At 36.8% G+C, this 12,072-nt stretch overlaps 5 protein-coding genes across 5 annotated transcripts; 1 reads left to right on the top strand and 4 right to left on the bottom strand.

The window, feature by feature from the left end:
* Positions 1-1,266: 1,266 nt before the first annotated feature.
* On the bottom strand, positions 1,267-1,828 carry PHYBLDRAFT_110785 (hypothetical protein; the record flags this gene model as incomplete). The annotated part of the gene is made up of 2 exons (XM_018428183.1): positions 1,267-1,560; positions 1,658-1,828. 2 exons carry the CDS (start codon positions 1,826-1,828, stop codon positions 1,267-1,269), a joined length of 465 nt encoding a protein of 154 aa, XP_018293364.1.
* A 620-nt stretch (positions 1,829-2,448) lies between these two features.
* Positions 2,449-3,529, bottom strand: PHYBLDRAFT_143578 (hypothetical protein; the record flags this gene model as incomplete). Its single annotated transcript, XM_018431018.1, has 4 exons — positions 2,449-2,526; positions 2,591-2,739; positions 3,168-3,285; positions 3,413-3,529. The coding sequence occupies 4 exons, from the start codon at positions 3,527-3,529 to the stop codon at positions 2,449-2,451; spliced, it is 462 nt and encodes a 153-aa protein (XP_018293363.1).
* Positions 3,530-4,045: 516 nt separating this feature from the next.
* Positions 4,046-5,786, top strand: PHYBLDRAFT_11660 (hypothetical protein; the record flags this gene model as incomplete). The annotated part of the gene is made up of 4 exons (XM_018428528.1): positions 4,046-4,101; positions 4,181-4,415; positions 4,556-4,734; positions 4,895-5,786. Coding segments are annotated over 4 exons (1,362 nt in total), but the record flags the coding sequence as incomplete, so codon positions are not given.
* A 2,459-nt stretch (positions 5,787-8,245) lies between these two features.
* Positions 8,246-9,621, bottom strand: PHYBLDRAFT_166575 (hypothetical protein; the record flags this gene model as incomplete). The annotated part of the gene is made up of 6 exons (XM_018435436.1): positions 8,246-8,296; positions 8,510-9,000; positions 9,062-9,116; positions 9,183-9,241; positions 9,301-9,379; positions 9,514-9,621. The coding sequence occupies 6 exons, from the start codon at positions 9,619-9,621 to the stop codon at positions 8,246-8,248; spliced, it is 843 nt and encodes a 280-aa protein (XP_018293361.1).
* Positions 9,622-9,870: 249 nt separating this feature from the next.
* PHYBLDRAFT_64245 (hypothetical protein) lies at positions 9,871-11,045 on the bottom strand (the record flags this gene model as incomplete). The annotated part of the gene is made up of 3 exons (XM_018441261.1): positions 9,871-10,512; positions 10,579-10,673; positions 10,907-11,045. The coding sequence occupies 3 exons, from the start codon at positions 11,043-11,045 to the stop codon at positions 9,871-9,873; spliced, it is 876 nt and encodes a 291-aa protein (XP_018293360.1).
* Positions 11,046-12,072: the final 1,027 nt, after the last annotated feature.

Genomic DNA, 12,072 nt, shown 5'->3' with positions numbered 1-12,072 from the left:
TCAGTCTCCACAACTATAGCCTCTTCTATATCTTCTCTCACAAAATTTTAAAATCTGTTGACATACACAAAATCACTCATTCTATTTAGATTACCAATAAAATAGATAAAATAAAGGAAGAAAGAGGCTCTGGATCTTATACACTGTAGGAAATTGCAGAATATATAACTCCATACTCGTAGAAAATATACGCGCTCGTATCGCATCTACGCGCGCGTAGGTTCTCCAGCCAATAGTATAGGATATTTTAGCTTTTAATTCTACCGTTCAGCAAATACGATTTGTGGGACTTTAGATTATTTTTGCATCTAAGCCAATAAATTGTTTTAAATGCAGTAGATTTATACCTTTTTTAGTTATTTCTGTCTATCTTGTAATTGGTCTAACCAATGCATGATGTTTTATATTGGAATTTCATGTTTTTTTTTTTTAGAATAATAGGAGTACTGATTTATATGATATTTAGTAAGAGTTTAAGCTATAATTTCTCTATATAATATGCATCCATATATAGTTATGTGCTTCTTTCTACTTTTTCTTATCTAAAAGGAGCCATGATTCTCTAAATATTATAATATTGAAGAAGACACGAATATTCCTTAATATATTCTTTTTATCAAATAGTATACACCTTTTCTGTGTCGACATTGCCCTGTCTAATTCCTGTTTTTGAAAAACCAAAATAATGATAATTAAATATCACCCTAAGAACTGCTTATAGGATTTCTGGGGATCTTTGTAGCCAGTGTTTTGAAATATGATGTAACCCGGGTCCAAAGAGGCTTGTTACTGAATGGTAAGCTATTAGATTTGAATAATTTTATTGTCTTTAATTCTTGTACTTGGTTGAAGAAGTTGGGAAAAATATGTTTTACATTGACTGCAAAAACGTGGTGGCGTAAAAAGTGGGATATATATAAAAGAAATAATGGTGCTTAATTAATAGAATTTTACTATAAGACGCACTAAACCCCGGAAAACTTGCAACAATTCACTAAAATCGCCTTTTTTTTTCTATAGGGTATGAGCCCTTATTTATATTCCCTCTTTTTCTACCATTAATTTTATGTTGGGTTTTAATGCATTGTAGAATTATCAATTTTGGCTTTTTTTTGTTTCTTTTGTACAAAATACATAGTACATATATTTATTGAAAGTAAATAAATAAATAAAGATAGAATAATAATATGAAAAGGTTATACTAGTACATGTACTGATTATGACATTTCCTATTATTATTTATGCTATTAATTGGATAGGTCCAGCCTATTTGGTGACAAGAGGAAGGACATTCTGGGTGAAGTAGAGGTTGTTGTTGCCGACCATGTTTCCGGGTTGACGGTAAGAGCAAGTGTAAAGTCTGGCATTTCCGTAGTTGGCACATGTAGTCACACCACAACCAACTTCAGTGGTGGCCTTCCAGACAACCTGAGTAAAGTGACCAGTGGTGCCACCGAAGCCAGGCTTCTTGAAATCGTACGAAGAAACCTCACCGTACCAGCCATTGATAGCCTTGGTGAAGCTGGAGTAACCCATAGCGAGGTTCTCACCATATGCTCCCTAGAAAATTAAAATCAAGCGATTGATAATAAAGAGAAAATAAATTGAATAGATTAATATCAGGATATATATTGGCGTTTCTCTTTTTTGTTCGTACCTGGCTGTGTTGGAACTCGCACTTGCTGGACCATTCTTGGGCATACTTGGCCAATGTTGTGCTCCACTTGAGGTCAGGAACGCCGTGCTTTGCACGATACTTGTTGTGAACTCTGAGGACTTCGGCAGAATGAGCCTTGTAGTTGGGGGTGGTAGGGGCAGCAGAGGCCATTTGGGTGGCAGCGGCCAAGACAAGGGCGAAGGGAAGGGAAAGGGTGGTGAAGGAAACCATTGTTTGTTGTTAGTATGTGTATAACAAAAGAAAGACAGGAATGGGTTGGGTTTGGAGGGTTGGAAGGAGAGGTTGGGAGGTGGTGGAAGGGCTATGGGGATGATATGGAATGATAGACAAGAGCAATTGAATATTTGATGTGTATATATACTCTTTTTTTTAAAAATAAATAAATTAAACTGAGATAACAAGATCCACACTGTCAATCTACTTTCAATAATCGTTGTATCACACAACTGGACACAAATCTGCACACACGAGATGATATTTGTATGCCGAAATTATAAAGGTACTAAAAAAACAGCAAATAAAGAAAAACCCTTTTACACCCTTATTGTTTTTTTTTTCTGCAGGTTAAAAATTAGCTAGATTTTTATATAATATAAATAAAAGGGTTCAATTATTAGCTTAAATAAATCGCAATATATATTTTCTTCAATTTTTATTTTTGTATTTAAAAATGAGTTTCTTTACAAGTTAGAGCTTAAAAACAAAAAATAAAAAGAACATGGTAAAACATTGCGTGAAGGTTATTCCCTTATTTTTATTTCCTTTTTAGTCTATTGGGCCTTCTTAGCCTTTAGAGATTGTTTCTTGACCAAGACCATAGTTTTGACCGTTGCTCTGAGGACAAAGAACTAGCAAAAAAAATTAATTTTTTTTTTAAAAATAAAATTCACATAACTATCTCTTGTATTTTACCAATGTAAAGAACCCATTGATCAACAATGGAAAGGCATAGACGATTACTATAAACATTCCAGATGGATCAAAGTAATTCGCCGAAGCAAATTGCTTCCAGTGCTCCGCCCCAAGTGAATTCAGGGGAGATGCCAGTGCCGCCATACCCACTAAAATAAATGAATAATAATAATAATAATGCCAATCATATTTTAATATCTAACTTATATAATTCGTATGATATACACCTATACATATATAGCTTTACATGACATTACAATATATTACATTACACTACACTACACGAAATAATGCAACACAGCACACGCGCGCGTACACACATGTGTATGTGTTTGCAGATCAAGTACAGCTCTCCCTCTTTTTATATATAAGATTATATTACATTATATCGAATTTAAATTGAATTGATGATCGATAATTTATTATTCATTTATTTTATTTAAGCGTCTTATCTTATATATGTATACAGCTATTACTAGTGAATAATTCATATCTTTTATGTTTTAAATAATAATACTAATAATATAAACAAGAAATTTGGTCTATATATATATATATATATATATTGGTAACTTACAAATGGCAAAAAAGTATACTGAAAGCAATGTGTGTCGATTGCGCAAAAATATTGGAATCAGCATGCAAATTACATGAAATCCAATTAGAGCTCTAAGCCAAGGTTGAGACCAGTCAACCTAAAAACAAAATAAGAACAGTTTTTTTTTGGTTTGGTTTGAGTGGGAGATGCAAGATACGGAATATGAAGAAGAATAACAATAAAAGAGAAAATCAGTGTTTGTCATGTTTGTCAAGATTCCTTACCGATTGAAAAAACTGCAGAGTATAGTCTACAAACTCATCATAGGCAGATCTATTTGCTGCCCGTCCTATTCCCTGTTGTACTTGTTCGAGAATGCCTTGAACAATATCCTGTGACATTTTTATTATTGTTATTATTATTAATAATTGTAGCTATAGTCGTAGTCGTAGTCGTAGTAGTAGTAGTAGTAGTAGTAAAAAGTTGGGGGTGAGGATGACAGGAAATTTAGACATTGTCTGTGCATCAACAAGAAGCAAGAGAGAAAGAGAAAAGGGGGGTGGCGGACTGCTTTATTGTCCTTGTTTGACCAATGAGATATCCCCACATAAATCACTTGTATTTTCCTGCCTGAATTTAATCTTTAGCCTATACTCAGATAGATAGTGAAAGAAAGAGAAACAAAGAGTGTCTTGTTTACGCTTCTTCTTCTTATTTTCATTCTTATTTTTCTTTTATATCTTCCAAGACTCTATATATATACTTATATAGTAGTAAGAGAAAGAAAAAAATAGAGAAAGGAATCAACAATGAGACACCATCGTTTATTGCTTGCCTGTTTACTTCCTCTTCTGTTGCCGGCTTCCTTGGCTTCAGCAAAGAGCGCACACGAATATGTGAATGAGGGAAACCAATTCCTCACAGCCGGACAATACAACGATGCTTTGATTAGCTTTGATGCAGCCATAAGTAAGTTAACTTTTACACTAGAGTACAAGAAGCTCAAACAACCATTCTCACACATTAACTCCATTCACTTCATTTACAGATAGCGATCCCAAAAACTATAGAACCTATTACAAAAGAGCCACTGCATACCTGTCTCTCGGGCGTACTAGTGCTGCCGTCGAAGACTTTACTACTATCTTGAACCTCAAGCCTAACTTTGATGCAGCGCTGATGCAGCGTGCTCGTATCTACGCCAACGAGGGCGATTTTCAACTCGCCGAGAGTGATCTAAACACCTACCTCAAGGCCCACCCAGTCGATAAAGAAGCTGTTGAGTTGGTATGTCATCTATGGTTATCTTTCTACCATTTATTTTGTGACGAACAAACAAGCTTGGTTATTTTGAGACAATGACATGAATTTAATTAATTAAACTTTAAATATGTGTATATTTGTGGATGTAGCTTTCTTCTGTAAAGGAAGCCGAGCAAGCAACAACAAAGGCAGAAAAGGCTCTGAAGAACAAAGAGTACGAACAGTGCATTGATCACGCCTCCAAAGCAGTTTCTACAGCACCTCACTACCTGCGTCTTCGAAGAATCAGAGCAGAGTGCTACATTGCCAAAGGAGATATCGAAGAGGCAGCAAGTGATTTGACGTAAGACACAGTAATTAATACCTGTTTTTGTTGTTGTTTACGATCACAAATATGACATAACAAAGCAAAACAAATTGTCTCATCATCATCATAATAATAATAATAATACTAATACTTGTTTGTGTCATATTGTGTTTTGTCGTGTCTTTATCACTCTTAGGCGCGCTGCTTATTTGTCTCCTTCAGACCCCGATATTCTGGTTAAACTTTCAAAGATCAACTTCTTCTCACTCTACGAACCTCAGTTTGCCTTGGCAAATGCAAAGCAATGCTTGCATCATGATCCTGAACAAAAAGAGTGCAAGAGCTTGTTCCGCCTGATCAAGCGAATCGAAAAGGAAATGACTGGAATTGCGAAGGATGTTGAACACAAGCGGTTCGCAACCGCTGCCAACAAACTTATCGGCACATCTTCTAAAAAGGGTGTCATCACAGAGATCGAGGCCCAAGACAAGGCAATGGAAGAAGAACTCAAGGCGGTCGGAAAGATGCCCCGGAAATTGGTGCTCAAAGGGTACGAGACGGCCTGCAAGCTCTACACCCAGCCAAAAAACAAAGACGCCAAAAAGGCCAAGAAATGGTGCTCGGCTACTCTGGATCTAGACGAGAACAATGTCGATGCCCTCGTGGCACGCGGTGAGGTGTTTTTGGACGAACATGAGTTTGAAGAAGCGACGAGGGACCTAGAGAAAGCCAACGAGCTGACGGGTGGGCAGAATGGAAATATCCGCCAGTTATTGCAGCGAACACAACAACTGCTGCGTCAGAGCAAGAGACGTGATTATTACAAGATCCTGGATGTCTCTCGAGACGCTAATGCACGTGATATCAAAAAGGCATACCGTAAGCTGGCTCACTCGTGGCATCCTGACAAGTATAGCGGTGACCTGTCCAAAGAAGAAGCAGAAAAGAAAATGGCTGAAATCAACCAGGCTTACGAGGTATTGAGTAATGATGAAATGCGTCAACAGTATGACAATGGCAACGACCCATTTGATCCCGAAAGCCAGCAACAAGCAGGAGGACACGGATTCCATGGCCAGAATCCATTTGCACACTTCCAAGGTGGCTTCCCATTCGGAGGCGGAGGTGGCTTCCCTGGAGGAGGCAGCAACCAACATTTCGAATTTAATATGAATTTTTAGAAGCTTTTACAAAAAAAAAACTCAAACTCAAACTCTGACTTTGACAGTTTTTTTTTATTTAATATTCCTCCACATTAACCCTCGTCTTCCTCCTCCTCCTTCAAACCATTTCCTCTGTTTCCCATCACTTCATCTTGTACAAAGCCTATATTATTAATGAAAGTCGACAGATTTTTAATACAAAAACGAACAAACCAATTAACTGACTAGTAAATAATAGTAATATTATGCGGTGAGAGATCGATATTGGTGTGTCTCTTTATTTTATTTCTTTGAAAGATCAGGATCATTATTAGCTAGTTGACCCACCTTGCTTTACTTTAAATATATAGAGGGCTTGTGTGTGTGTGTGTGTGTGTGGGTGGGTTATGTACATGGGGGTGCGTAAGTTAGTGGCCAAAATTATTAAATATTTAAGTTTGATGTTTGAGCGGATAACATTGTTGAAAGACTCGATGAAGCAAATTTAGGGTTACTCCCCACCTTCAAGGCCAATATATATATATATATATTTAAAGCAATCAAATTATATCATTATGGAGCTTTGTATGTTAATTAAAAGTAAAATATTTACACAGAATATTGTGGTTAAAACACTATATGATTCTGACAGGCTTCCCTAACAAGCATATATTTCAACTCTATGTAAAATCTAAGAACTCACATATTATTAGCAATATAGGGCCTTTTTCTCTCCATCCTTGGAGTGTTAAATATTGCTCTCGTTATATTTTGGCTGGGGTTTCACTTTATAACTTCTAACAGTTCTATGTAACAAAGGTTTGATAATTGTTACAAACTTGGGGAGCAATAGCTGCGAATATATCTCCATTAATGTACCTTGTTAACCAGGCTTGTCACTGGGGGTGATAGACTTTGAAAACGAAGAGAATATTGCCTTTTTATTTAATGAACAATCAAACAGACGAAATATACGAAATAGACGAAATAGACGAAATATGTACGCATAAGGTACTATTACTATTGCTATTATTATTATTATTTATTATTTGAATTTTATATGATTGTACAATGAGTGTCGAATAGCATTTTTTTGTATAGATAATATTGATCCGAAATCTGGGATTGGTTCTGTAATTTTCTACATCTGTTTCCCACCCCTTTGAGGGTTCAAATTGTTTTTGATAAATACAATTCTATTGTCCTGGTAAAAGTCATAAAGGCTTGGCTAAAATAATGAGCATTTAAACTTTTGATAAAAATGTAGGGGGATTAACTTTTAGTTTAGGGGAAATATCACTATTGTGTGTATGTAATTAGGGTTAGGATTAAGATTTTAAATCCGTGTGCGCCGTACTTTATTATGTCAAGCCGAGTTAAGGTTTGCTATTTCTTTCTTATTCTGATACTCAGATATATTTCCTTGTCAAAAATAAAAATAAAAATTAAGAACGCCTCTCACTTTCTCCGGCTTGGATATTGGGGCTTAAGATGTGGTTTTTATTCAATGAGCTAAAATGATACCTGTACTATAGAATAAAGGGTCGGCCTTTCTGATGTCTGTACAGACCGACTCAGACATATATTGGATTAGATTATGTTAGATTATGAGTGTAACAAGCATGATATCGTCCAAGGACTATTACTCTTTAGGTAATTACATAAACTTCTAGCCATGGGAAGCACGATAGGGTCGTTATAGTATTCCATAAAAAGTAAAGACGAAGTGCTTATCTGTGTGATACAAATGACTTTCCCCACCACAAACCAACTAGCTAGCTAACTAACTAACTAACTAGCTTTCTTTTTGTTTCTTTTTGTTTCTTTATTATTTTCAATAGATATTTTAAGATACAAAATATGATGTCAAAAGAGAAGTTCGGGCGGTGGTATACTTTAATTAATCGCAACATAATAGCCTTACTCCATTATACTTTAGCACGAAAAAGAGAGAAAGAAAGAAAGACGATATGCAGCAAGTAGACCTAGGGATATGTGACGTACACTTTTTCCGGAAATTATTGGTGCAAAAATAAAAAATAAATTTTGTGCAAATAGATAGTGTTGTTAAATGTTCTGAACTCGCCAGAAAAATGGAGACATTTATAAGTAAGTTGCTATATTTGACAATCGACATCTGAAACAGGCCCAAAGCTGCCTTTTTCAGAACCAGGATTTTCTCAAAATTTGGAAAATTTGTCCAACTTTTAATTTGCAAGAGTTATGCTATTTTTCATATTAAATAAGACAAATCTCATGGGGAATACATGTATGTGTGTCTTATCTATATCGTGCATAATTCATAACTACTGTAAATATATTTTCATGGAGATACAGCTTATTTATTCAATGTATTATGGAGGAAATATGAACAGAATATGCCAGGAGTGAGACATGATTTATCCTTATTTCTTTTTTTTTTGGGAGCAATAGTTCAGAACATTTAACGACACTATCTATTAAAAGATAGAAAGATAAATAAGTTATATATGTGTGAGATCAATAATATCAGAAGAATATAAGGAAGAATTGGTTGGAAAGTTAGTGATAGTAGTGGAAGGCAAAAGATAAGATTTGTTCTTTGGGAACTGACCCCAATGATTCCAACTTGTAGAAAAACAGTCAATGATACTCCCTCTACGGACAGCATCAAAATACAGCGCGTTTACCTCGGACAAGGACCGATGTACATGAGGTTTTACTTTGATTGTTGTCCAGTGGCACCCATATACATGGTGCAAGACCATCGGCAATGGCTTTCTTTTGAGAGGCTTCTGATCATGGAGGGGAAAGAAAGTTATGGACAAGACGCTCCGATCGTCCGAGTACACAAAAACAAGCTCGTTATAGGTTTCAGCTATTATTTGAGCACAGTCTGGCGCAGAGAACCACATGGAGGAAGGACAGGAGGGGATGTTTTTACCAATGGCTGGGTCAATGTCAGAGCCAAATGGAATGACCTTTGTTACCTCAGCAATATCCATTCCAAGGTTTTGCTCATAGAGCTCACTGTGGGTTGCCATCGTGACCAACATTTTCTTCGTCACCAAAGGGAACTGATCCTCTCCGCCCTCTTTCAGGTGTGCAAATACACGAAAACCGCACCAACCATCGGACTTGGGGTTAAATGTCAACGAAATGGCGGCTTGGTCGATTTGATCTGGCAGAGCAAAGTCGTGCACATTTTTCTTCTGTTTTTTTTTGGGCTGGGAATATCGTACCAGTAGTCATCTGGGAGGTGGTTAGGCCCTTTAATTCCAGAAGAATATTTGTCAGCTAAGAATAAACAAAAAACAACGTAAGATTTAGCATTTACTTTCAGTAAAATATTATATCAATTACCTTCTTCGAGAGGCTCTTGTTTTCAGCGAATTGGGTTTCTTTTTTGATATTTTTAATGGCTGGAAATAGTAAATATTAGATATTATATTGTAATTTTGCAAAAATCAATAATACATACTTTTTTTAAGAGGTTTCTCCTCTAAGAGTTCATTCATTACATCTATAAGTCCTTCTTTTAAGATTTTTCTAATTTCACTCTAGATAAATAAGAAAACATATGTATTAGATTGTGCTATTGTGTGTATGTTATCTCATTACCTTATTTTTTTTGGACGAGATGCCTGTGCTTGTGGTGGACAAAATCCTTTGGGAGAGCAGTTTTTCTTTTGACGTGCTTAGGTCTTCCAGAAGCTTTGATCTGACTTGACAAAGGAAAGGCAACCTCTGGGTGATCCTTTAAATTACTGACATTATTTATAAGATCGTTCACCTTTGCCATCAGGTTACAGATTTGTTGTTCTCCTTCACATCGTCTAAACAACTACTCAAGTTGTGCAATTGATTTCATCCATGGAACTTGTTTCTCAATTGCCACAGTACTTATACTTTCCGATTTTTCTACTTCCTTATTATGGAATGGGAGGGCAGAAGAGAGAACCTATTTTTAAGGAATGTCTGCAAGTGTGAGGGCCCGATTTCTTGGCAGAGTATGGCGGCAAGGGAGACCAAACATTGTATTTACTCTGCATTAACAAGCTTCACCAATAGTAACCTCTTCAAGAAGTTCAGCGCGAATCGTGAACAATGCCATTCTGGAAACCGAGTGGACCAATCCACGGGGGCGCTCATCAGCAAGGATTCTTGCATCGGTCACCAATTCCTCGTCCAGTCTACGGTCTTGGCAGTCACCCTCGAATTGCAAGAGATATGAGCATATTTGCTCAAACGAGGAGTCCAAAGACTGGAGAGCCGATATACTCCTTTTCGGGGCATGGTGGCCACTCTCAACACGCTGTGTTGTCACACAGTCAAAGTGCTTTAGCTTATTGGTGAGGTAGCCAGCCCACTTCTCTTTGCAGCTCATCAACTCCTTCTCAAAGTACTCCTCAAAACTTTTCACTGCACCATTTTTACCATCTTCAGACAGTCCTTCAGTCTTGAGATCCTCACAAGAAGCCAATGATCTGAAAAGTTCTCTTTTCTGCATTAACTTGCCAGCACCGTCTCCAAATATCATGCTGTTGATCAAGTTGGTGCACGTATTCTTATCTTCGCCTGCCTTCCTAGTCTTCTTTGCCATCTTGGCAATGTTGTTTATCATGTGCCAACCACAGAGAAGCTTTTTGTTCACGGGGAACTCGAAATCAAGGCCATTCATCAATGCCTTGGACTTGTCTGTAACAAAGATAGGGTTTTACTCGATTCCCTTCAACACGATTGATTTCAGCGATATTACGAACCAGACATAGATTGTCTCTGTCTCATCAGAAACCCACGCAAATGCAACAGGAAAGCTCTTCAATCTTTCTCCACCAAGGTTGCTGACACCCTCTACACAAACCAAAGGCATATTCGCGTAGTTTGTCTTGTAAGTGGCACCCACAATAAGAACCTCAGGAAAACGACGGGCTCTTTTTATCATCGTTTCATTTGTAAAGAAAATGTGAGAGAGACTTTTTCTCTCATTGAATTGATAAAAGACAGAAAATCCCTTTGCTTCCATAGTTCTTATGAGTCCAGTAGCGCCATGAATTGATGATTCACCACCACGAGAAGAGTTATACTCAGGTTGTTGATATCACTAATTCTCATCTTTCTCATTCCAGTGACCTTATCTCTTGTAGCTTTCTGAATATCGCGAGTCTTGGCATGGTTTTCTAGCATTGTCTTTGCGATAATTGCATCCGAAGTCAGGAGAGACATTCTTCCTTGGTGAGAAGACGCCAAGTTGTTTGGGGTGATGTGGTGGTTATGGTAATGTTCATTGTCACCGCGGGCAGGCAAGGGAAGGTATCTCTGACTCTTGTTTTTAAAAGAAAATCTCAATAGTAAGGGGCATCCAATGAGGGAAGAGTTGGGGGCTTTCTTTCTTTTATCCTCGCTGATGTTACGCTTTATCACAATAGGCACCAGCCTTTGAACAAGCAAGGTAAAGTGTTGGAAAGGGCGTAATCGTTTACGGCTTGAAGAACACTCTGCTTGTCAGGATAACCATTCTCGGGGAATGAGAGGGTTGTTTTAAGTGAGTACTTCTTGTCAATGGGGGGTAGCGAAGTTGGTGTTCAAGTTTAATAAAAAAGTACTGTGTTTATATAAGTATTTTTATTGATTCATGTACGCAATGTATGAATTGTATGCAATGTACACAACGTAAAAAAGGCATCATATCTTGTTATTTGGAAATATTATTTTTTATTCTTACAACTAAATGTTAATGACTTTAAAAAAAAAAGGGGGTGTTTTTATTTTTCTCGGGAAATTGGAATGATCTAAAGATGGGGACAGGGGTGTGCTTATAACGATGGGGCAAGGTGTGCTTATAAAGGATGGGGACGGGAGGTTCTTCAAGACAGGTTATAGCCGGGCCCCGGACCAGCAGTCATTTTAAATTGTGCGGTGCCGTTACCCCCCGTCCCCTAAAATCGCTGGTTTTTCATTGTCTATATAAAAATTTCAATGCAGCCAGTCACATGAATTCTGTATAAAAAAAAAAAAAAAGAAGGATAAGATTTCGTGACGTTGTTTTTTATAAATTTAATTTTTTTTTTCATTACTATAAAAACTGAAGAATAAAGCGATTACTCTAAAATGAATTCTCTTATCTTTTCATTATTACATTTCTTTAAACTATATCGATATCAACAAAAAGGTAATTATATCATTTCTATTTCCTTCATTATTATTATTATGAATACCATTTTTTTTTCTCTCTCTCTTGGAACTATCTGAT

This window comes from Phycomyces blakesleeanus, assembly GCF_001638985.1.
Source record: "Phycomyces blakesleeanus NRRL 1555(-) unplaced genomic scaffold PHYBLscaffold_7, whole genome shotgun sequence".
Taxonomy (NCBI): domain Eukaryota; kingdom Fungi; phylum Mucoromycota; class Mucoromycetes; order Mucorales; family Phycomycetaceae; genus Phycomyces; species Phycomyces blakesleeanus.
Note: the sequence above shows the minus strand (reverse complement) of the source record. Positions and strands in the feature narration are given on the sequence as shown.